The sequence below is a fragment of the Mesocricetus auratus genome, unplaced genomic scaffold (assembly GCF_017639785.1).
Source record: "Mesocricetus auratus isolate SY011 unplaced genomic scaffold, BCM_Maur_2.0 Super-Scaffold_100676, whole genome shotgun sequence".
Taxonomy (NCBI): Eukaryota; Metazoa; Chordata; class Mammalia; order Rodentia; family Cricetidae; genus Mesocricetus; species Mesocricetus auratus.
The window spans coordinates 69,104,505-69,131,549 of record NW_024429266.1 but is presented as its reverse complement, the minus strand read 5'-3'; the positions used below and the strand labels follow the sequence as shown (position 1 = coordinate 69,131,549).

At 36.5% G+C, this 27,045-nt stretch overlaps 1 protein-coding gene across 3 annotated transcripts in view; it reads right to left on the bottom strand.

Annotated features, from left to right (window-relative positions):
* The window catches only part of Ptpn4 (protein tyrosine phosphatase non-receptor type 4), a 162,362-nt gene that overhangs the window by 58,339 nt on the left and 76,978 nt on the right, over positions 1 to 27,045 (bottom strand). For all 3 annotated transcript variants that reach the window (XM_013113552.3, XM_005070297.4, XM_040737603.1), the window contains exons 9-12: positions 25,810 to 25,897; positions 21,865 to 21,953; positions 6,873 to 6,936; positions 3,006 to 3,178 (exon numbers count right to left, since the gene is read on the bottom strand). In XM_013113552.3, the coding sequence (XP_012969006.1) occupies positions 3,006 to 3,178; positions 6,873 to 6,936; positions 21,865 to 21,953; positions 25,810 to 25,897 (414 nt within the window). The remainder of the gene's footprint in view (positions 1 to 3,005; positions 3,179 to 6,872; positions 6,937 to 21,864; positions 21,954 to 25,809; positions 25,898 to 27,045) is intronic.

Genomic DNA, 27,045 nt, shown 5'->3' with positions numbered 1-27,045 from the left:
CCAGTACTCTACAATAAAAGAAAACTACCTATATAAGCAATATGGATGAGATGACATAATTATGCTGAGTAAGAGAAGTCACATTATAAAAGAATATGCTTCGATTTATGTAAGAACCTAGATAACGAAAACCATCTTAAAGAGACCACAGACCAGCAACTGCCTAAGGACAAATGGTGGGCAAAAGGAGTTCAAGAGACACACGAAGGCCCTTTTGAGAATAATGAGCATGTGCGCTACCTTGACTGAATCTTCACAAGGGAATTCAACTTCCAAACTTTAAAACTTGAACAACGCTGTTTACTATATGTGAATGCTCCAATAAAGTTACTTTAAAGCATTTTATTCAATTTAAAAAACATCCATAATCTTAGTTTTGTTAAAAAAAATTATATGAAATGGGCTGATACTAGGCCAGTGTTACCAAAGGGAGTAACTGCTTGAACAGTTGCTTTTTCTCCTTGCCAATTTTAGTTTTATATTTATTTTTAATCATGTGTATGTGTGTGTCTATATACATGACTACAGGCGGCTCCAGAGGCAAGAGGTCCTTGGTCCCAATGGAGCTGAAGTCACGGGCAGTTGCGTGGTGACATGAGTGCTGATAATTGAGCTCTGGAAGAGCAGCACTTGCTCTTAACTACTGAGCTCTCTACTTCTCCAGTCTCCAGTCTTAAGTTTCTTTCTCTTTCTATACACAAGCAGTTGTTGAGCTTGGTTTTTTAAATTACTATCTATACTAGAAAGTTCCTTCTGCTTCAGTGATTTTTCTTTTTCATAGTAGTTCTTCAACTATCTTTTCATTTTGAATTCATCGTGACTGGGTTTTCTATTGGATGTTGTATGGTTTGAGTAATCTATTTGACATTTTTCTTATTTTATCTGAGACCTCTTTGAATTGCAACTGAAGGCTAGTTACTACAATCTATTCATTTCTTTGTGGCCTAAATTAAACACAGTGTGTGTCTTTGTATAATTACACCACTGGTCACTTAGGAATTAAACTCATTTAAGGAGTACCTTTATTTATTAAGGGCTTGCAAAGTCCTCCAATTCACAGAGTGCACTGGACATTCTTGTCTCTGCTGAGGGTATGATCAGGTAGGTAAAAGTAGCCTCGGCCTTTCCTTAATTGTCACCACTGACCTGGCATGCTCTTCCTAAGTCCATTTAACTTATAAAATGGCAAGTACTGCACCTTACCTTTCTGAATGTTGCTTTTAGGAAAGTAAACAAGGCTTTGCTAAACCATGTTATCAAGCTAGAAGAATCTGCTGTGTTTTTCTTTTTGGTTAAAAAAAATTATTTCATGATTCATACTTAACTCCCATACTTACATATTTTCTTGGGGGGAACAGGCATGTATTTCAAGTGATATATTATGTACAAATGTTATTATTATTTTTACTGATATTACAAGTTGAGCATTTATACATGTTGGGGTTTATATTATTAATCTTTTAGAGGAATGTCTAAACATTTTTCTTATCATATAATAATTTCTTCTAGCATAAAATATTAGAGATGGACAAACAAAAACAAAAACAGGTAAAAATGAATACCATTTGTTTTATTAAAACACCAGTAACTTTTTCTGCATAAGTCTTAAAAGGTTCCACTTTAAAAATAGCTATTATGTATCTACATGTAAGACTAACCAGGGTTTCTTCACAGTTATTTCCCCAAAATTGCTACCTTTGGGGGAAATTTTAAAAAGTTAATAAATTCCAAAAGACACGGCTAAATAGGAAAAATAACTTCTTATATTCTATAGCACACAAGATTGACTATGACTGACATTAATTGTACATTTCAAAATAGGTAATAGACAGTTTAGACTATTCCCAACACAAGGGCACGATGTATATCTGAGGCTGTGGATATATCTGGTGATTACATACAGCATACATATCAAGGGCCACACTTTATCTCTTTACATATCCATCAAAAAATTACTTTAAAGAAAACAAGTAATACAAATTTAGGGGGACTTGAGAAATGGCTAAGCAGTTAAGAGCACTGGCTGCTCTTCTTGAGAACCCAGATTTGATCCCTAGCACCCATACATTAGCTCACAGCTGTCTATAATTCCAAACTCAGGGGATCTCTTCTGGCTTCTGTGAGAATTGCACACATGTGGTACACAGATATACATGCAGGCAAAACACCCATACACATAAAATAAAAATAACAGGAAAGACTAAGAGATAATTTTAGGAAAAGTTATTTCTTTAGATTTATGCTGTATTATAGACAAAGAAAACAGGAAAATGTCAGGATCTGGAATTACAACTTAATCTTTTTTTTTCCCGCCTAATAGTTGTTTTGAATTCTTTCAGGTTAGATAGCTCCAAAAAATGCTAAAACTGGAGATTTAAAAACCAAAACAAAACTGTATACTTATGTAGAATATAATATCTTAGTTTGTACAAATGAAATGAACATATCTTATAGAAAAGTTTCTATATGTGTAATAAATACACTGGGAACTGCAAAATTTGTAGACAGTGTAACTATGCAAATGTGGCTAATTACTTTATAACTATATACAGAACAATCAAAGGCACAGGACTTCAAGCTTGGTGTACACCATAAGATACCATAGGATGTACTGATACAGACATACAGACAAGATTCCATGGGTATTTTGACTCTGTAGGTTTTGTGACTAACAATGATTCCATTGCTTTGTATCTAGGTCTTTAATGAATTAATATATTTTTAAATTTTATGTATATGGGTGTTTTGTATGCAATACTCTGTGTCCCCAGGTGCTTCTGAGGGTCAGGAGAGGGTGATGGGTGATGGATGATGGATGTCGTTAAACTGGCGTTATAGAAACTGTCAGCTGCCATTTGGGTCCTGGGAATTAAACCTGTGTCCTGGAAAAGAAGTCAGTGCTCTTCTTAACCGGTGAGCCATCTCTCTAGGCCTAAACCTTTAATCTAAAGGTAAAGGGGAAAAAATCTCCCCAAATAATGTCTTAGTATAAAAGTGCTACTTACCAGTACCGGAATTTGGAACCCAGGGTAAAATAATGTGCAAAAAAATTCTTTTGAGGTGGAAGTGGTCTATCCAGGCGGAAGAATGTGTGATGTTCTACACATGCTTTCCACAAATTTTTACATGCTCTGTAGTTCACCATGTTAAATCCCAGCAATGTTTCTCTAGATTCATGCTGAATTAAATGACAAAATTCAGAGAATATGGAAAATATCAGGATCTGATAATACTTTTGACAAATTACGCAAGCCCTGCAAATGCTAATCTCTCCCTCAATGATTTTGTTTATTAGACAAAGACTTAGTGAACTAAATGAAAAGATTTGTAAAATGTGTACTTTAGTAATTTTTCAACTTTTGGGATCTTCTATTCTCTACTTTTAAATTTTATCAACTATGATTCTGCTTCAAAATACAATCCAAGGCCATAGATTAAATTTGTAATAGGCCCACAATTTGTAATTCTGCCTTGATTAAAAATAAGAATATTCAACATCTCCCAGCACTATTACAAAGTTACATTAGAAATTCACTAGCACTAAAATAGAATGATTTCTCCAATTTTTTTCACATAAAGCACAGTATAGCAAAGCACACATCTCATGAGAAATAGATCTGATTTCCAGGAAATGTGACCACTTAATCCAGACTATGATACAGATCATCCTATAACTCCTATAATATTCTCTGTTGCTTTCTTCCACTAAATTATCTCCTAATGATAATCCCTTTTCTGTCATGATCATAAATTAGATATACTTGTTTTCATTTTTCATTATATTATATTGTAATATATCCACAATATTTTATCTACTTAACCATTTATAAACATTTGATATTTCCATTTGGGATAGAAAAGTAATGTTGTATTATATATATTCCTAGTGTCTATATACGTATGTACATATTTCTGTTCCTAGATCATAACATGTATGTTTAGCTTGAGTGGTTAATACTTCCTCCCTATAACAGTGTGTGTTCCATATACTAACTAGCTTTAGTAATTCTGTTTTTGTTTTGTATTTGTTTGTTCATTGAGACAGTATTTCACACTGTACCCTAGGTTGGTCTGGAACTCACTATGAAGTTCAGGCTGGACATTGAATTCATGACAGTTCTCCTTTCTTATCTTTTGGATGAAGCATTATAAGCATGGACCACTCCATCTATTTTCAGTCTTTCAAACTTCACTGTCTTGATAGACATACAGAAGTAGAACATTTTGGTTATGACATATATCTCTTATTGATGACTAATAAAATTCAACATCTTTTCATGTTAATGGTCATGTAGTTTTTTTTGGGTAGGGGAAGAGTGGTAAAGCATGGCATCTTCTGTAGACCAGGCCTTGAACTTGTGGCAATACTCCTATGTTAGCCTCTCAAGTGATGGGATTAGAGGTATGGGCCACCATGTCTACCTTATTTTAGTTTTTGTGGTAGATCAAGGTGATTTTGAACTCACAACCTTCTTGGCTACCATGTGGACACTGTCATTCCTGAAGTGATATTCAAGATATTGGCATATTTTCTCATTGGATATTATCTATATGCAAGGACTTGTGGGGGCATATGTATTACATATACAGTCAATGCTACTTCCCTCTCTTAATGATACCTTTTGATGATCAGTTGCCAGTTTTCAAATATTTCAAAATGATCAATCAACTTTAAGGTTAAAAAGGACTCCTGTGTATTATTCAAGAAATTTTTTCATCATGAAAATATTTCCCATAATTAAAGCATGATAAAAATGTTCATATAAGAATATACTTTCATATTAGAATGTAAAATGATTACAGAATAACTTGTTGGTTACTAGAAAATTAAATGTACCATTAATAATTGTTTGTATATGCACTGTCAGTTTATGTGTTGTATGATATATAATAAACATGAAAAATGACAATGTCTACTGAGTATAAGACAGCAACTTCATTCTCAATGTGTGTGCACTAAGATGCATACATGTTACCTTTCTTTTAAACAATCGCTTTAAACAGTCTGTGTATAATTCTGACACTGGAACTGTATTTGAAACACAACATTTTTTCCAATTTGTAAACAGTGGACATAAAGTGTCTTAAATGTAAGTGTAGCAAAGGAAAATTTGGATTTGCTGCTGTTGTTTTGGCACAAAGTCTTGCTATGTAGCTCTAGATGGTCTGAAACTTGCTAGGTAGACTTGAACAAGCAATTACTCCACTGGCTCTGCCTTCTGAGCACAAGGATTACAGGTGTGCATCACGGCACCAGGCTGTAATTTGGATAGTTAAAAACAAATGTTTTACAGAGAAAACATTTGCAATGTGACCTTTTGCAGAGTATATATGTATGTGTTCTTTATAACCACTCACTAGTTGATTTATGATGTTGTTGTTACTTACAGCTAACTGATACAATCTCAGAACAAGCATGAGAACTAAATAATAAAAATGGCTCATATATTGCCAGGCACACACACTGTTTTCAATAAATGTTACATTTCATAACTTATTACTATTATTACTGATAAGACATTCTCCCACATTCAGGTGAACTAGAAAAGCTGTCTTCTACAATAATCTCTATATTTACTCCAAGTAAAATATCTATTTTCTAGTTTCTGGATAAGAAGATTTATTATACTTCCTACTCTGGATATTTACACACACACACACACACACACACACACACACACACACACACACACACACAATATGACAGTTCTACACCACCATTACTCATAATATTCCCCATTGGGAAATGATAAAATTGCCACTAGCAGAAGAATCAACTGCTAATTTATGGCATATGCACTTAGTGGAATATAACACATTACGGTTACCATGAAACATCATGAATGACAGTCTAACAATATGAATTTCACATAGTTAAAGAAAAGAAGGCAAGCACATGCTGTATGCTGTACGGTTTCATTTACAAGCCATGATTGTAAACTAATTCATGGCAGAACAGATTGGAATAATGCTTTTATGTTGGGAAGGTTAATACCTGAAGTAGATAACAGCTCCATTAGCATGAGACTAGGACATGCTCTATATATTCTGAGTTTACCAAGTATATACTTAAGGTATAGGTACTTTCCCAAACTAAATTTCATTTTTATAAACATTCTATTATAAAAAAACAGCCATAAATGATAAACCATAATCACAAAATAGGCCAATATCCCCAAATAGGTGGGTATTACATTGGACTCAAAATACATTTTTAAGATTTTTACGGAAATTTTACACATATACACCTTAAAACATGCATTAATATGCAAAGACATAAAAAATAAAGCAAACCAAAAAACAAGGATAGTTTGTTTGCATATTCATGTCTGTAAATATGTATGTTTTTGTGCCAGGGAAACCCAGGATGGCTTCAAATAATTTTGTCATTCCGCATGCTGTGATTACAGCTTTATGTCACCATATCAGGCAAAGCTAGTTTAACTTAATCAAACAGGTAAGATAATTTACAAGATGAAGTTGTTTTAACAGTATACTAACACTTTGATACAAGATAAACTAAAAAACTAAATATTCAGCACTTCCAAAATGAAATAAGCTTTCCTAGGAAAGTAAGTCCTATGGATTTAGTATGGAGGATAATCTCAGGTGTTATTTTTGGAGTCAGTCTCTCATCAGCATGGAGCTCTCCCATGAAGTTAGACTGGCAGGTCAGGGAGTTGGATGGATCATTCTGTCTCTGTTTGCTCTTTGTTAGATTATAAGAGCAGCTTTTTTATTTGGTTTCTAGGCATCAAACTCATGTTCCTTCACTGTATAAGCCCTATACAAATTGAGCCATCTTCCCCACGTATGGCTAGACAATCTTAAAAGATTTCATTTATATCAATAATTATTAGATCAATACTCACCAATTCTTTTCTAAGTTGAATAAAAAATTGTTTGCATTTAAAAGAAATTTTTACAATCTTCAACCTGCATAAGATAAAATTGGAGTATTTAAAATTACTGGTTAAAGATGGAAATATTTAAAAATTGGGAAAATTATGGATATGATTTTTATACTTCATAGTTTTTAAAAGTTTCATACATTTATAGGATGAATATTTAAAAAACTATTCACCAATACTAACAACTCCCTCTAATACCACCACCCCTTCTCCCTTTTAACTTCATGGCATCTTTTAATTTTTGTTTTTGTTATAAATAACCCCAAGTCCAATTAGTGCTGCCTATATGCACACAGGTGAATGAATGGCCATGATCTTAAGTTTAATGTATACCAATATCTTCATATTCTATCATATAATCTCTAATACATATAACATATCAATAATGTAAAGTTTATGGTGCTTCCTAGAAAGCGAAACAAAATCTAGGTGCTCAACTCAGAAAAAAAATTATCAAACTTTATCCATTATGAAGTATATATTTCCTAATTTTCTATTTTCAGAAATATTCATCCCAAATTAAAATCTCAACAAATATGAATAATATTTAAACTTTTAATACTATAAAGTATGCATAAGGGAAAATATAAAGTTTCAGGGTTTCATAAAACATTTTTCATTTTAAAAACCATAATTATTTATCTCACTATATAATCTTGGCTGGCCAAGAATTCAGTTTGTAGACCAGTCTGTTTGCCTCTGCCTCCACTGTGGCCAACAGACCCAATCTAAATATATGCAATTTATGTAACACTAATTTTTCAACATTCCATTAATGTAATTCATGTTTCAAGCTGGCTTGGTTTCTTATAATAACCATATAAAAAGTAATTCTCAGGTCTTTGGGGGCTGTAACACTTAAAGGCTATGAGGCCAACGAGACTGAATCTTAGTAAACTGTGATTTGGAACCCAATTTTCTAATATTTCACAGTAAGTTTTGATCTTCATGACTCATACCCGTATCCATTAAGAAGCTATGAGTACTCTCAGAGAATAAACTCCAATCTCAAGTTACTTGAGAAGACGAATGTACCAGTGGTATTCAGGCAGATCCATTTAGTGTGGGGAAATATAAGCTTAGGTTTTAGATCTGAATTTTATTTATGCTGATGGATTAAACCTAGGACCTTGTACATGTCACTGAAGTGCTATATACTAAGCCAAATTCCCAGCCCCAGGGTAAATTTTATTATTTTACTATTACATCTTGTACTCTTACTGCATAGATATATAACAACATGATAAATTATTTTCTCATATAACCGAAGGTACTATTTCCAGAAAGTGAAAAGAGGATTGAGTAAAACATCCTATATTTGTGGAAAGTAGGCCACTTAAATTTATAATTAACATTAAGAACCATCACGCAAGCAACAAATAAAAATTCTATTCATTTCTAAATGAATGAGACAGAAAATCTAATCTAATTTCTAGTCATCTTCAATTTCCAAACACCAGAAAACATTAAACAATGAATACAAAATTTTACACTGGATGATGGTCTCTAGCAAAAATCTACTTGTATTTTTTACAAATATATTCTATCAAGCAATGAATAATACTTGTTTTGCATAATAAGATAGCTACAATACTTTTCCTTTGATTTCCATGTTCTTGGTTTATCTTTTATAGTGAACTTAACCAATCTATCTCTTTATGTTTCATATATATCTCTTATAAATAGTATACACATAAAAATTTCAGTTCCATCTAAGTATTTCAAAGAGGATAGATAAAAGAATAGGGATATAAAAAGATGTTTAGCACTACTAGCCAAAAAGAATACAAACTGAAATTAAAATGAAGCATCATTTCACACCCACCAGGACAGCTTTAAGCCAAAGACAAACAATAAATGGTAGGGAGAATATGGCAAAATTAACATAGCACATACTCCAGTGGGGATGGAAGGTGATAGGTACTGCAGCATGAGACAAAGTTTAGCAAACCCAGAAATTCCTACCAACACTTATACAAATATGCAGTGTAGCACTGTTCTTAATAGCCAAAGGGAACAACTGGTGAGTTATGAAACAAAATGGATGTAACTAAGGAATAGAGCATTATTCAGCAATAAAAAGAGACACCGATTTATATATGTTCTAAGAGAGATAAATGTCAAAAATAGGTTAAACAAATCATTCAAATACATGGTACATCTCATTTCAGAATATTCAGAATAAAAATATGATTAGGACTAGAAGTAGAGGCAAGACCAGGGGTACGAAATGATTTATAACAAACGATCTTTTGGGGGTAATGAAAGTGGTTCAAAATTATATTAGGTGGGGCTGTGTTCTTTAACTATGTATACTACAATTAATATATATTTTAACAATGAATTTGTTAAATATAAAGCATATGAATTATACAATAGGGCTTAAAAATCCATTTTGATAATCTGCCACTTTCAGTATGAAGGAGTGGTTGCTGCTTTTTCTGAAGAACTTAGTTTAACATTTCACACAAGACTGGCCAACAAGTACAAGATTCCTTTAATTCCTCTTGCTTTTTAAAGACAATTATAGACCAAGTTGATGAGTTTCTTTTCTTTGAACACTTGAAAATATTTCCCTCCATTACTCGGGGGTTTTCCAAAGACAAATTCCATGTAATTCTTATCCTTAATTCTTTGCAAAGTGGTATTTTGGGTGTTTTCTTTCAAGATTCTCTCTTTGTCTTTGAATCTCTTGAAATTTGAAGTTGAATCTAGATATGATTTACTGAATAAAAGGAACCAGGTAAACATTCTAGCTGAAACTTCATGTTTATCTGACAAGGCAAATGCTGTGTTGACTGTACTGTGAGCAGCCTGTAAAGTAATCTTAGCTTCTACTAGTGTCCTTATTCTGTCACTCTTACTGTCTTTGGGTTTCCATTATTCTCTTTAAATTGCCTACCTTGCAGTTTTTCAGTTGTAATCCCCTATTATTATGCAGGTCCTTTGTTGATACGGCCTGCAATATGTGAACTGGGGAATCTGGTTTAATCCTATGATTAAATCTAAGTGGCATAGTGGTCCAAGAACCTTAACTCTCACCATGGGAACAGGAAAGGGCACTTGGCTCTGAAACTCATAAAGCTTGAAGACTTTGAGAAGACCAGACACCACAAGTTTTTTTTTCCCTCAATCCAGTCTAGATTTGCCACCCTGCAATAAGTTGCCAACTTTAAGCGCTCTCAACTGTCCATTCTCTGTAACCGCCTGTCTCCAGTTCTCAAGGTGGTAGTTAGTGTCTCCAACTCTGTGAAGAACATAAGACTTGCCAATTTTTCAGTTTCTACTGGGTTTTTCTTTGTTGTGGGAATAGGATAGTGAACATCTAACAAGTCAGACCTGGAAGCTGAATTCTCTGTCCCTCTTTTACTAGCTTAATGTCCTCAGGCAAGTTTCCTTGTACTGTAGAGAATAGTTGGGGGGGGGGGAGGCCGGATATTGGTGGCACACACCTTTAATCCCAGTACTTGGGAGGCAGAGGCAGGCGGTTGTCTGTGAGTTCAAGGTCAACCTGGTCAACAAATCAAGTTCCAGGATAGGCTCCAAAGCTACACAAAGAAACTCTGTCTCAGGAAAAAAAAAGAAAAAGAGAATAGCTGGAAAATATCTATTATAGCCCATGGTGATATGGGCTTGATAGTGCTAGCAAATTTAAATCCCATCTATTTAGTTACTGAAAACAATATTTAAAATTCATATTATGAAATATTTTCTAATTAATATTTCAATGTTAACATTCATTGTTTGGTTTTCTTGAGCCCAACTTACACAAGGCTTTGGACATATAAGTACTATTCCCAATTTTAAACTAACTTCAAGTATATTTAAATGATGCATCAAGTCTTCTATTATGAATATCTTACATATATTAACTGATTCCTCAAAATTCACTGTCTCCTTCCAACTGAGGAACCTTCACTGCATCCTATAAAAGCCATCTCAAATTTAGCAAAATATTCTATAGAGCATATTATTTTCTGTTCACACAGAAATGTCAATAGTTAGCTAGAATCCTTATTTTATAATAATTAAACAGTAAAAAAAAGGCCAACAGATTATATAACATAGAACTTTGAAAATACAAAAAAATTATCATTGGCATTTAAAGTCATATCATCTGAAAATAAATTATGGTTTTGACATTTACATATAGTATTACATAAAAAGAAAAATTACTCTTTGAGCTCCTATCTATACTTATAGGTAAGAGTTATGTTTTTGGTCATTTGATTGTCCTTGAGCAAGCCATAATTTCAATTACATAGGAAACATTTCAAAGGTAGAAGATTAAACACTAAACAGCCTTTAGTTTCCAGGTTTCATAGAGGTGCAATTTGCATGTATAATACAATTTACCAACTTTAGTTGAACAATTCAATAGGCTTTAGCAAATCTGTTCAACTGCAAAACCAACACAGAGCAATCATCATGTAATAGTTCTGTCATCTTAATAAGTCTCCTTGGTGCCCATTTACAGTTAACAGCCTCTTCCAATTTTTAAAATATATGTATTCTAGGATTTCATATAGAGCAAAATGCATTCTTTTGGATCCGGTATAAAGATCTGAAGGTAAGAGGTCTCTGTGTTTTAGTATAACAACAGTCCATCTCTTTTTAATGCTGAGCAGAATTATACCATGTAGATATACCATAATTTGTTTATTCTTTCAATTGATACACATTTTGATTTTATGTTATGAATGCTGTAGCTATGAATTTTGTGAACATATGTATACACACATATATATATATACATGAACTATGTTTCTCATATATAAATCTCTATGAAAAGAATTGCTAGGATAACATGGTGTCATGTTTAGTTTATTGCCAACCTGACTGCTGTATTTATTAGTTACTTCCCTTATTACTGTGACAAAATTTGTAACAAGGGCACCGAATAAGGGTTTATTCTGGCTCATATTTGAGGGCATAATCCATTATGGAAGGAAGACAAGGCAGCAAGAGCAAAAGTTAACTGGTCACACTGTGTCTACAGTCAAAAAACAATGAGAAAGACAATACTAGAGTTCAGCCTTCTATTTTTAATTTAATTTAAGATTCCAGCCCATGGAATTGTGTTGCCCACACATATGGTAGTTTTTCCAGTTCAATTAGCCCAGTGGTTCTCAACTTTCATAATGATGTGACCCTTTAATACAGTTCTTCATGTTGTTGTCATTCCCTCCCCCGACCATAAAATATTTTCAGTCCTACTTTATAACTGAAATTTTGCTACTGTTATGAATCACAATGCAAATATTTTTCGATATAGGGGTTTGTCACAGGGGTTAAGACCCAGAGGTTAAGAACCACTGTTTATCAGCCAATGCAGACACTTCTTTACAGATATTTATTTGTGTTCCCATAGTCTTTAACAGTCCAACACTGCTCAGAAGTCTTTTTCAAGCCTCAGGCAGTCCCTTAACTATGAGCCCTAGATAATTAAAAACTGAGTTACATACATGCAATGAAATCGTCAATAGTTTCATTTCAAATATCAGACCAAAGAAAGATAATAAACCCTGCATAGGCTTATTATCCAAAACCTGTATCTCCATGTGAGACTTCAGGGGATCATGTGGGTCCAAAGGGTTGGACAGTCAGACCTCTCCAGTTTCAATTTCTACAGTATACATAGAGTCAAGCCAGTTCCATTTCATTTCTTGTATCATTCTTTCAGTGGACATCCCTTGGTTCATCAGTAAAAAACCACTGTCTCCACTGAGACTTGAACTTCACCCTTTTACAACTGCATGCAGTGGCCTCCCAGTGCCACTCTAACCCTCCCACATATTGCCTGGCTTCAGCAGATCTCTAGAACCATTACGTAAGACTGCATGGCCTCCACAATCACATGCCCAAAAATGCTATATTCTGTTGCCAACTCAGGATGGAGCTCAGTTGCAGTCTGCGTGGTAATAATTCTGGGAAACAAGTTCTTAAGACAGTTGTTTTTGAGTAAGGATCCCCCTTAAGCAATATTCTGTTTAGATTTTCTCTTTGCAAATAAATTTGTATTTTCACAAGATGGAGCCTTTGGTATTCTTGGGATACTATTCCTACTGAACCAGTGTGAAGGTTTTTCTTCAATGGGACATGCCTTTTCTGTAGTTCTATACTTGCTCATACTCTTTTTCCTCACAAACAGTTTTCATATCTCTCTGTTCTACTTTTTACTCGTGGTCACTGTAACCTGGAGAAGAGCTGTAAGCAGCAAGCAACACGGTCTGAATACAAAATTGCCTTGAAATTTCCTCTATCAAATAAATTAGTCCATGTGTTTTAAACTTGTTTAACTTATGTTCTCAGGAAAGGGCCAAATAAAGTCAGATTTTTTTTTGTCAGAATATAACATGAATAGGCTCTAGCCCAGTTCCCCATATAGTCCTTGTTCCCCTTCAAAGCCTCATGAGCCAGATCTCTACTGTCTCCACTGTTCAGGTCTCTCTACATCTTGGCCTTTCAATTTCCATCACAACAGCATTCTTGGCTTTTTCTAACCCAAGTCTACATTCTTCCACATCTTCCTGGCACAAACTAGTTCCACAGGCCAAAGAACCACATAGTCAGGATTATCGAAGCTACCACCTTGTTCCTGGCATCAATATCTATAATAATTATTTCTCTTGTTGCTGTGACAAAACCAACTTGAGGAAATAAAGGATTATTTTGGCTCACTGAAATTACAGTTCATCATGGCAGAGAAGGCATGGTCTCAGCTCATTATACTGAGTCCGTAGTTAGGCAACACAAATTAACAAAGCTGGTACTTGTGTTCTTTTTCAGTCCATCACCCCAATCATGGAATGCTGCCACCCTCATTTAAGAAGGTCTTAACACTGCAATTAGTCATATGGGGGAAGTCCCTCACAGTCAGGCCTAAAGGCTTGTTTCTATGGTAACTTTTCCCATTAACTTGACAAGATAAATCATCACAGTAGGTTTTGGAATCACTGAGGAGACATACCTCTAGGGGTATCTATGGAGGGTTTTCAGGAAAGGATTAACTGAGGAGAAGACCCATCCTCAGCAATCAGATACAAAAAGGTCCAGACGTACACCTGTCTCCCCCTACTTCTTTCTGAACAAGTTCATCTATGGATGCTATTCCTGTTACTCCTTCTTGACATTATGCTCTAGTTCTTCAGTCTTCTGAAGATTGAATAGCAACAACTTTCCAGGGAACTTCCAGGCTCTCAGCAGTGGATGGGTTGAGACAACTGAGCTTCTTAGACTGAACTCAAGGCTTCTCTACGACTCCAACAAGCAGAAGACCACTATTAAGACTATCATGTAAGATAACCTAACAAATCCCATCTTTCTTCTTCTTCCCCTCTCCCTTACTCTCTCCTTTTTGTTCCTGTAGAGCAATTGCTTAATACATTTTTTTCAATTTTAAAGAAACTGTCAGTTTCCAAAGTTAGAGTATCTGTCTGCATTTCCATCAGTAAAGCAGTGTTTCCAAGGTGTTGCATCACGTAAGTCCTGGCATTACAGCTTTTTTTGTTTGCTTTTTCTTTCTTTTTAATTTTTTCATTTAAATTAGAAAAAGGTCTGCTTCATATGTCAATCACTGCTCCCTCTCCCGCCCCTACACTCCACCAGCCTCCCATTCCATCTTCCCTCTGCTCCCCAGGGAAGGTTAGGAACTCCATGGGGGATCCCCAAAGTCTACAGCTTTTTTAAAAGACAGAATTATGATTGGTTCCTAAGACATCTGTTAGCTATCATATTTCTATTTTTATTCTACCAAAGTATTATAAAAATAACTAATTATGGAAGCCTATTAAAGATAACAGATACTGAATAAAAAGAAACATATTGATACAATATATTGATTTTTTTCATTTTTTTATTTTAATTTTAAATAGCTTGTTTTACATGTCAATCCCAGTTCCCTCTCCCTCCCCTCTTCCCGCACCCCCTTCCCCCCCTCCCTCCCACCCTATTGCCAAATCCTTCCACATAGGGGATATCTAGAGTCTGTCATTTTACTCTTGGTAGGGTCAAGGCACTCCCCTAAGAGTCCAGGCTGACAGAGCATCTCTCTTTGTGCTATAGGCACATGAAGACAGTTTGTATACCAGGGATAGACACTGATCCACAGCTCAGGGCCCCATAGGTTGCCCAGGCCTTCTCGCTGACACTCACATTTGGGGGGTCCAGATCAGTCCCATGCTGGCCTCCCCACTGTCGGTCTGGGGTCCAAGAGCACTCCCCTGTTCAGATCAGCTGTCTCTGCTTGTTTTGCCAGCCCATTCTTTGCCAATTTGCTCATCACTCCTCTCTGTCACTGGGTTCCTTGGGTTCAGTTCAGTGATTAGTTGTGTGTTTTCCTCTGCTTCCATCAGTCCCAGGATGAAGGCTCCCGGATGGTTATAGACATCAAGTTCATTATCAGGAATGGGCATTCGAGGTGGTCCCTCCACTATTGCTTAGCTTGCCAATTGATGTTATACCTTTAGATCACTCGAGGTCACTCTGGTGCCTGATCTGTCTTCGATCCTATGATTCCCTCTTCCCCCTATTCTACCCCCACCCCCTCAACTTCCTGTTCCCCCATGACCAACTCCCTTCCTCTTTACCCCCTCTATTCTTCCCAGGTCCCACTCCCCCCTCCCCTTGCCGAGTTCCCCATCCATTCAGAGGATCTTGTCTCCATCCTCTTCTCTTGGGTACTATGCATATATGCATATCTTTTAGGTTCTTTCCTGTTTCCCAGACTCTCTATCTGTGGAAGTGCAGACTGGCACTATCCTGATCCATGTCTAAAATCCATATATGAGTGAGTACATACCATGTTTGTCTTTTTGCGACTGGGTTACTTCACTCAGGATGGTTTCTTCCAGTGCTATCCATTTCCCTGCGAATTTCAAGATTCCATTGTTTTTTTTCTGCCGAGTAATACTCCATTGTGTAAATGTACCACATTTTCTCTATCCACTCTTCAGTTGAGGGGCATCTAGGTTGCTTCCAGGTTCTGGCTATTACAAACAATGCTGCTATGAACATAGTGGAGCAGATGCCCTTGTTGTATGAACCTGCCTCATTTGGATAAATGCCTAAGAGTGGAATTGCTGGGTCTAGTGGTAGATTAATTCCCATTTTCCTGAGGAATCTCCATACTGATTTCCAAAGAGGCTGTATGAGTCGGCATTCCCACCAGCAGTGGAGGAGTGTTCCTCTCTCTCCACATCCTCTCCAGCATAAATTGTCTTCGGTGTTTTTGATTCTAGCCATTCTGACAGGAGTAAGATGGTATCTCAGAGTTGTTTTGATTTGCATTTCCCTGATGGCTAAGGATGTTGAGCACTTTCTTAAGTGTCTCTTGGCCATTTTAGCCTCCTCTACTGAGAATTCTCTATTTAGCTCTGTACCCCACCTTTCAAGTGGATCCTTTGGTGTTTTGGAGACTTGTTTCTTGAGTTCTTTGTAAATTTTGGAGATTAGCCCTCTGTCAGATGTAGGGTTAGTGAATATCTTTTCCCATTCTGTGGCCTGCCTTTTTGTCTTTTTGACTGTGTCCTTTGCCTTACAGAAGCTTTTTAGTTTCAAAAGGTCCCATTTGTTAATTGTCGATCTCAGTGCCTGTGCCACTGGTGTTATGTTTAGGAAGTGGTCTCCTGTACCAACTCGTTGAAGAGTATCTCCCACTTTCTCTTCTAAAAGTTTCAGTGTGGCTGGATGTATGTTGAGATCTTTGATCCATTTGGCCTTAAGTTTTGTACAAGGCGATAAACATGGATCTATCTGCAGTCTTCTGCATACCAGTACCCAGTTATGCCAGCACCATTTGTTGAAGATGCTTTCTTTTTTCCACTGTACAGTTTTAGCTTCTTTGTCAAAAATCAGGTGTTCATAGGTGTGTGGGTTAAAATTAGGGCTTTCGATTCGGTTCCATTGGTCTACCTGCCTATTTTTGTGCCAATACCAAGCTGTTTTCAGGACTATAGCTCTATAATAGAGCTTGAAGTCAGGTATGGTGATGCCTCCTGAAGTTCCTCTATTGTATAGGGATGTTTTGGCTATCCTGGGCCTTTTGTTTTTCCATATAAAGTTGATTAATGTTCTTTCCAGGTCCTTGAAGAATTGTGATGGAATTTTGATAGGGATTGCATTGAATCTGTAGACTGCTTTTGGCAAGATTGCCATTTTTATTATGTTGATCCTACCAATCCAAGAGCATGGGAGATCTTTCCATTTTCTGGTATCTTCTTTGATTTCTTTCTTCAAAGACACAAAGTTCTTGATATACAGGTCCTTCACTTCCTTGGTTAACATTATCCCCAGATATTTGATGCTGTTTTTGGCTATTGTAAAAGGTGATGTTTCTCTGATTTCTTTCTCAGTCACTTCATCTTCTGTATATAATAGGGCCACTGATTTTTTTGAGTTTACCTTGTATCCTGCCACATTGCTGAAGGTGTTTATCAGCTCTAGGAGTAACCTTGCGGAGTTTTTGGGTCACTTATGTAAACTATCATATCATCTGCAAATAGTGAAAGTTTGACTTCTTCTTTTCCTATTTGTATCCCCTTTATCTCCTTTTGTTTTCTTATTGCTGTAGCTAGAACTTCAAGTACAATATTGAAGAGATATGGAGAGAGTGGACAGCCTTGTCTTGTTCCTGATTTTAGAGGAATTGCTTTGAGTTTCTCTCCATTTAGTTTGATGTTAGCTGTTGGTTTACTGTATATTGCTTTATTATATTCAGGTACGTTCCTGTTATCCCTGATCTCTCTAGGACCTTTATCATGAAGGGGTGCTGGATTTTGTCAAAGGCTTTTTCAGCATCTAGTGAGATGATCATGTGGTTTTTCTTTTGCAGATTGTTAATATGGTGGATTACATTGATAGATTTTCTAATGTTAAACCATCCCTGCATTCCTGGAATGAAGCCTACTTGATCATGGTGGATGATTTTTCTGATGTGTTCTTGAATCCGGTTTGCAAGTATTTTATTGAGTATTTTTGCATCAATGTTCATGAGGGAAATTGGTCTATAGTTCTCTTTCTTAGTGGTGTCTTTGTGTGGCTTGGGTATCAAGGTAATTGTAGCCTCGTAGAAAGAGTTTGGCAGTGAGCCTCCTGCTTCTATTGTGTGGAATACTTTGATGAGTATTGGAATGAGCTCTTCTTTGAATTTCTGGTAGAATTCTGTACTGAAGCCATCTGGGCCTGGGCTTTTTTTGTTTGGGAGACTTTTGATGACTGCTTCTATTTCATTAGGGGTTATAGGTCTGTTTAGATTATTTATCTGTTCTTGATTTAGTTTTGGCAAGTGATATCTATCCAGGAAATTGTCCATTTCCTTTAAATTTTCAAATTTTGTGGAGTACAGATTTTCAAAGTATGCCCTGATGATTCTCTTGATTTCCTCAGAGTCCGTTGTTATGTCCCCTTTTTCATCCCTGATTTTGTTAATTAGCATGTTCTCTCTCTGTCTTTTGGTTAGTTTGGACAGAGGTTTGTCTATTTTGTTGATTTTCTCAAAGAACCAACTCTTTGTTTCATTGATTCTTCTCAGTGTTTTCCTGGTTTCTACTTGATTGATTTCAGCCCTCAATTTGATTATTTCCTGGCGTCTGCTCCTCCTGGGGGAGTTTGCTTCTTTTTGTTCTAGAACATTCAGCTGTGCTATTAATTCTCTAGTATGACTGTTTTCCAGTTTTTTCATGTGGGCACTTAGTGCTATAAACTTTCCTCTCAGCACTGCTTTCAAAGTGTCCCATAAGTTTGTGTATGTTGTGTCTTCATTCTCATTGAAATCGAGGAAGTCTTTAATTTCTTTTTTTATTTGTTCCTTTACCCAGGGATGGTGCAATTGTGCATTGTTCAATCTCCATGAGTTTGTAGGGTTTCTGCGATTTGTGTTATTGTTGAATTCTAATGTTAATGCATGGTGGTCTGATAAGATGCAGGGGGTTATTCCAATTTTTTGTATCTGTGGAGATTTGCTATGTTTCCTATTATGTGGTCAATTTTAGAGAAGGTTCCATGTGGTGCCGAGAAGAAGGTATATCCCTTTGTATTTGGGTGGAGTGTTCTATAGATGTCTGTTAAACCCAGTTGGGTCATAGCTTCTATTAGTTCTTTTGTTTCTTTGTTAAGTTTCTGTCTGGAGGTCCTGTCTAGCGGTGAGAGCGGAGTGTTGAAGTCTCCTACTATTAGTGTGTGAGATTTTATGTGCATTTTGAGCTTTAGTAATGTTTCTTTCATGAATGTAGGTGCCTTTGTATTTGGGGCATAGATGTTTAAAATCGAGACTTCGTCTTGATGTATTTTTCCTTTGATGAATATGAAGTGCCCTTCTTCATCTCTTTTGATTGATTTTAATTTGAAGTCTAATTTGTTAGATATTAGGATTGCTACGCCCGCTTGTTTCTTGGGGCCGTTTGATTGGAAGATCTTTTCCCAGCCCTTTACTCTGAGATAACGTCTGTCTTTGGTGTTGAGATGTGTTTCTTGTATGCAGCAGAAGGAAGGGTTCTGTCTTCGTATCCATTCTGCTAGTCTGTGTCTTTTTATAGGCAAGTTGAGGCCGTTGACATTGAGGGATATTAATGACCATTGATAGGTGATCCTTGTTTGCGCTTGATTTATTGTTAGTGAAGTTATTTTGTGTAGTTTCTCCTCCCTTTTTCTTTTGGTGTTTTGTAAAGTATGATTATATATTGCCTGTGTCTTTGTGAATGTAGTTATCTTCCTTGGCTCTAGGTTTTCCTTCTAGCATTTTCTGTAGAGCTGGATTCATGGATACGTATTGTTTAAATCTGGCTTTGTCATGGAATATTTTGTTTTCTCCATCTATGGTAATTGAGAGCTTTGCTGGATATAGTAGTCTGGGCTGGCATCCTTGTTCCCTTAGCGTTTGTAGGACATCTGACCAGGATCTTCTGGCTTTCATCGTTTCCACTGAGAAGTCAGGTGTAATTCGGATAGGTCTGCCTTTGTATGTTACTTGGCCTTTTTCTTTAGCTGCTCTTAATATTTTCTCTTTACTCTGTAGGTTTGATGTTTTGATTATTATATGGCGAGGTGACTTCTTTTTCTGGTCAAGCCTATTTGGTGTTCTGTAAGATTCTTGTACTTTCATAGGCATATCTTTCTTTAGGTTAGGGAAGTTTTCTTCTATGATTTTGTTGAATATGTTTTCTGTACCTTTAAGTTGAAGTTCTTCACCTTCTTCTATACCTATTATTCTCAGGTTTGGCTTCTTCACGGTGTCCCATATTTCCTGGATATTTTGTGTTAAGGATTTGTTGGTTTTGAGATTTTTTTTGGTTGACAACTCTATATCCTCTAATGAGTCTTCAACACCTGAGATTCTCTCTTCTATCTCTTGTATTCTATTGGTGATACTTGCATCTGTAGTTCCAGACCGTTTACCGAGCTTTTCTATTTCCAGCATCCCTTCATTCTGTGTTTTCTTTATCGTTTCTATTTCAGCTTTCAATCCTTCAACTGTTTGAGCTGTTTCCTTAATTTTCTTGGTTGTTTTTTCTTGGTGCTCTTTAGATTCTTCGAGAGATTTGTTTATTTCTTGAATTTTTCCCCCATTTCATGGATTTTTTTGTTTGTTTTTTCTTCTATTTCTTTAAGGGATTTCCTTGTTTCTTCTTTGAGGGTCTCCATCATCTTCATGAGATAATTTTTAAGGTCTGTCTCCTCTTGTTCATCTATGTAGTGCTTTTCAGGTCTTGCTGGTGTTGGATCCCTGGATTCTGGTGGGGTCATGTTGGTGTTTCTATTGCTGAGTGATCTCTTATTCTGTCTTCTTCCCATCTCTTCTTCCAGTGGGTGCTGGTGGGGTCTTTCCGTCTCCACTGGTCTCCTTCCTTACTGCAGCTGAAGCTGGGGATGCTGAAGCTAGACTCGCTGGGGTTGGGGTCTTGGAGGGGTTGATGTCTTTCCTGAAACTGGGCTCGCTGGGTTGGGGTCTTGGAGGGGCTGATCTCTTTCCTGTGTGGGCGGCTCTTCTGGAAGCCAGGAGCGGCCCCCAAGATGGAGGGGGAAGGGTGATGGGCGGGCGGTCCCCCGCTGGAGACCCAATCTCACCTGAAGCTGGGCTTGCTGGGTTGGGGTCTTGGAGGGGCTGATCTCTTTCCTGTGTGGGCGGCTCTTCTGGAAGCCAGGAGCGGCCCCGAAGATGGAGGGGGAAGGGTGATGGGCGGGCGGTCCCCCGCTGGAGACCCAATCTCACCTGAAGCTGGGCTTGCTGGGTTGGGGTCTTGGAGGGGCTGATCTCTTTCCTGTGTGGGCGGCTCTTCTGGAAGCCGGGAGCAGCCCAATATATTGATTTTTTATTTGTTTCTTCCCCTAAAGTCACTTTATTTAAAAGAGCAAGACCTTTGAATAACCTTGAATACATTAAGTTCAGGGATATGATCGAAGTGATTTTTATAATCCTTAATTTATCCCCTTAAAAAGAAACATAAGATGCTCTTTCTTTTTCCTTGCTTTGAGACACAGAAATCATGAATTATAGTGGTGACCCAGCTTGGACAATAAGAGCAAGAACAATGAACAGAAGGATGAGACAAAGGAAGCATGAGTGTGAAACCTCTGTGGAATCAACATACTTTGCTTGTACTAACTTAAACCACACACTACTGGGTTGTTGGTTCAGTAGCCATGCATCCTTCAGCCACTAAACTGGCATTTCAATGGATGCATTTAAATAAAACCAGTAAGTGTATCTCGTAATATATTAGCCTCAAAATGAGTATTCTTATGATAATATTTGTATATTCTATAACAAGAAAAATTAAGCCATATTAAAAAAAATCATCTGGATGTCTTTTGATTAATTTCCAGTAAGCAAAATAAAGTATAAATTGAATCACACAAGTAAGCTGACAAGATTAAAACAGTTTAAATGTTATTTAATATGAACTATTATATTTGGCAATATTATGATAAAAGCAAAAGTATTTGTAGAAATTCTTACCATGGAAAGGTATTCATACGTATTCTGTTCTTGTAAATCAGAATTCCTCCTGACATCACTCCAATCATGATTTCATTGTTACTTTGATCCTTCAAAATAAATAAACACATGACAATCTAAAATAATTAAAACAGGATTACATTTTTTAAAAAAGCACACACATCTGAAAGGCAACACAAAACTGAATTATACTTTATTACAAACCCAAATAGTTTGTTGTTGCCTCATCAAAGGCAAGTTTCAAAACAAGTTTAATTGTGGCAGTATTAACATTCAGTAATCTAGGAGCTGAAGAGATGCCTTAGCAGTTAAGCACTTGCTGCACAAGCATGAGGACCAGAGTTTGATCCTCAGAAACCCTTATGGGCCTGGCAGCCCATCTGTAATCCCAGACTTGGAAGGAGGAGAAAGGCAATTCCCTGAGTGAGCTGTCTAGCAAGACTAGCTGTATCAGCAAACTCTGGGTTTAATTCTGCCTAAATGAATAAGAAGAATAGCAATCAAGGATGATTCTTTACATCAACCTTGGGTCTCTATATACACATGTATACATGTCCAGGTACACCCACACATATGTAAGGACATGAATACCACACAAAAAGACAAAAAAAAGTCATTGTCCTAAAGTACAAATAATCTGATGATCTTTTCTCATGACCAGAACTCTTTGGCCAAGTGTAACCTATAATACAACAGAAAATCCAATAACTATTTATTAACATCATTGGAAAAGCAAAACAGAGGATTTGACACATTTCAAATATCACAAAGAAGAAAATGAGAATTAAGTTTTGAAGAATGTGAGTCCTGGTTCTGAACCTGGGTGGTAGCTGGATTGGTTAACCCACCAGCTTTCCCTGATTGTCACCAGCTGGGTGAGTTCCCCAGCACTATCCAGACATTTCACCTGCTCTCACACCCTCGGGTCCAGCTCACCCACACTCACACCACCAGGGCCAGCTCCACTCTTTTGCCCAGTCGAGGTGCAGGGCCCACTCTCCAATTGCAGCACTTGGTGAGGCATAACCAGCCTTCCATTCTCATACCCCCAAGGCTGGCTCTCCAGACTCTTAAAGGTGGTGGGAGTTAGGGTGCAGGGATGGGAGGGACATGTTTCATTTTACCTTGAAGCATCATTAAAGTTGGCACACATCTTTAATCCCAGCTCTTGGGAGGCAGAGGCAGGCTGATCTCTGAGTTTGAGGCCAGCTTGGTCTACAGAATGAGTTCCAGGACAGGCAGAGCTACACAGAGAAACCCCACCCCCACTTTAATTTTTCTATGATTCCCTATTCTAACAATTACATTTGTATTTTTATCAAATGTGCCATGTTCTCTTTTTATTTCAAACTTTTATTCGTGCTGATTGCTCTACAGTAACAACAAGAAAAAAATTCACTCTCTTGGCACACTCCCTTCTTCCAGCATAAGTGAATATACCACTAGAGTCATCCCTAGGCTAGTTTATAGTTTACATGCTGTTGCCACACAATCCCGCAGCATCCTGTACTTTCTCCCTCGGTCTCATGGATGTAACTGTAAATACAAGACCCATGGATTGGCTTGCTTTTCTTCCCTGCCCATTGCCCACTATCCTGTGAATTTCATGAGGGCAAGAATAATTACGTTTCATCCACTAAATAATGTTGAGAGTGAACTCTGTGGAAAGCACAGAATATCCCACCACAATGATGGCTTAAAAAAATATTTGAATCTTGGACCTTGAGATAAATAACTTTGTTCCACTTGAAAGCAGAGAGCAAACATTTCCCCTTGCTTGTTATTTCAAATAGACTTTTGCTTATGATACCCAATTAACACTTAAGTCTTCTTTCTATGGTTCTCTTTTTAGAAAATTCCCTTTATACTTACTGAATGATCTCTTGAGGTCTTCATATGCACACCCAAGAAATAATGCCTTCCCTAGCCTTTTTGGAGATATAATAATACCACGTAGTTAGGCTGGCCTGGGATGAGTGATCTTGCCTCAAATTCCCAAGTGCTCAAATCATAAGTCACTATGTGGGACATTTTTTTGTTTGATTTGGTTTGGACAAAAGAGTTAACCATTTAAAATTTAAATCTCTTTAATCTGACATTCTACATTTAGCCTCAGAAACTGTTTTACAATCTAACAGTTTAAACAAATGAAAACTACTTTAATTAAATCAATAAATAACAGTATAGTTATATGAGATTTATCTAAATCTGTATTTAATTTTTAAAAATTTAATATTCTTTGCATTTAATTGCCAAGAAACCCCGCAGACATAAAAACCACTTAGAGCTTTCTTGTCCCCTCGCTTTTGTTCTCTTGCTCTTGTCCATCTGTCTGTCTCTCTCATGTCCCCACTCAGAGATAGCCTTTTGTTTTCCCCCAATAAATCTCTTGCATGAGAAAAAAAATCACTTCTGAAACAGCATAGGAGTAAAACTCCCTTTTCTGGCCATTTTAAAGCATAAACTAATCAAAAAATGTAGTTCTATCAGTTATAAACTTTCCTATAATAAAAAGCAAAATCTAGCTGTAACAAACCTAAGTTCAAAAATAATAAGCCCCAAACAAGAAGCAGAGTGAAGCCGGGTGGTGGTGGCACACATCTTTAATCCCAGCACTTGGGAGGCAGAGGCAGGCGGATCTCTGTGAGTTTATGGCCAGCCTGGTCTACAGAGCTCACTTTAGGACAGCTAGGGATATCACACAGAGAAACCCTATCTCAAACCCCCACATCCCACTAAAGAAGCAGAGTACAAGGCCTTTAAAAAGAAAAGAAAAAGAAAAAAGTTCAAGAGACACTTAAAAGAATTACAAGATATTAATCATTTGAGGAAACCAAACCATCAGATCTTTTTAAAGTGAGACAGACATAGGATTTGTGAAACATAGAAAGAACTCATCCCCCTGAACCTGATCAGGTGAGACCCTAAAAGACAAAATTACTGTGAAGCATATAACTTTGAGTACTTCCCCAATGGACTCTGTACCTGCATGTGTCTGTGTATTGAGGCAAGTTCAAAATAATTTACCTAAGGAAAACCATGGTTCTTACTCCCCTTCTGGGATAATATTAGCCTAATTAGACTCATGAATGTGTCTAAGGGAATAAAAACTCCACTACTAACTCAATTAATGACTATAATGCTATTTAAAATAGTTGCACTTTAGGTACTTCAAAGGAATTTAGATCTTCATAACTCACAAAAAGGAATATAGCTACATATGATGGACAGAACTTACAAATATAGGGAAAAAGATAACAGTGTCTGAAAGGAAAACTCACACACACACACGTACACACACACACACACACACACACACACACACACACACACACACACACACACCACAGTGGAAAGCCAGTGGTGATAAATTCCACTTTAATAAAGAGATGCTAGGCAAACACAAACACAGCATACTGATATTCTTCATTTGAGGGTTCACAAATAAAATTCAACCATAAGACAGCTCAATGTTGGAAACAATAAGGACAAGAATGAAAGTTTCAGTGACATGACAGCATCTTGAATGATCACGATTATCAAAGATTTATACAAAAGTACTTTCCTAAAGCAACCTTTTGTTTATAAAATAAATATTCTAAAACTGCTGCCCCCTACAGTCTACATTGTTTTTGCAACATAAACAACCACCTGGAAGAAACAAGAGCAATCCATTTCCACCTACTTTGTACTTATGCTATTGTGAAAATGTTTATACTGGGAAGAAAGTTTTACTCAACAGCAAACACAAATTATCTGTTACCTAGTTCTCTCAAGGAATCAAAATCTTGAGGAGTTGGGTTTCTATGCCTAAGAATACTTGCTCAACACACATGAGGTCCTAGTTCATCACCCCAGTCTTGTACACACATAAAAAGATTTTAAAATCTTTAATACTAAGGAATGAAGCCTAACTCTACATGTAAGAAGTTTTTCATTACTTACCCTTGCATAGTGGAATTCAACTCCATAGAGTTCTAAGGTACGTGCTGTGTTTAGGTAATTAAATTCTGCTTCTGCAGGAGACAAGCCACTGTAAAGAAAATATCAGGTCAAAAACTAGATCCATAGCAAAAATTGCCAAATTACAAAAAGATTATATGAAGAAATGAAGATTCTAACTAATCACCAAGCAGAAGTACTCCTTTTAGTTTTATATAGTAACATCTAACTTAGTCCAAGGGCATACCTTTTCTAGATTACTTTGTTTTCCAGCACTGTAAGAACGCTGTAAGTCCTGGGGCTCATGAAGTCATGAGATCCCAACCACAAGCAAAGAACAATTAATACCTACTGAGAGGGTTGAAATTAGTCCTTTCCAGGGATGAACCCTCTAATTGGTTATCCAATACCACATGATCCGTCAGCAAGCTGTACCCATATTTACGCATATATATTGTGTTATATATATATATCATATATATATATAATAAAGAAAAAAGTTATCAATTTAAGAGGGAGTCAGGGGAGTACTGGAGGGATTAGAGGGAGAAAAGGGAAGGAGGAGAATAATAAAATATTTAATTAAAACTATTTTTAAAGGGTGGGGACAATTAGGAAGAAACTATTAGGAAGTATTACAGATCAGAAGAGAAAAAAAGAAAAGTAATACAGCAAGTTTTAAAACCTGTAACTGATCTTACAGCTCTTAACAAAGCCACTTAACTTCCAGACAACTTTCAAACATTTCTTACAACACAGTTTATACACCATAACCACATGTAAAATCTACAGGGCACTTCAACATGCAACACTGTCACAGCATACACAAACACAAGTATCAAGAGGATTTTAGAGCAACCTTGAAGCCTTTAAATGTTTTCAATTTCTCTGTGCTAACCTGTCAACTATTCATTTTTACTTTATATTTCAAACTATATCATATATAGTCTAACACTGACTGATGGGAAGGAATGAGCCTTTCATCTGAGATGCTTAGAAGCATAATGCCACAGGGAGACTGAGGTGCAAGCTTCATATTTAATAAATATTTCCAGTGATTCTTAAGACAAAAATTTCAGAGCTACTCTAAAATATGTCTACTCTATTTCAAACATAGTTCTAATGACCTTAGTTATATGGTGTTAGGAAGCAATACAGCAGAAAGTTATAAAAACTAAGATATCAATTTTTACATCACTGATACTGGAAAGGAGCCAGTCACCTGACAATGCATAATCA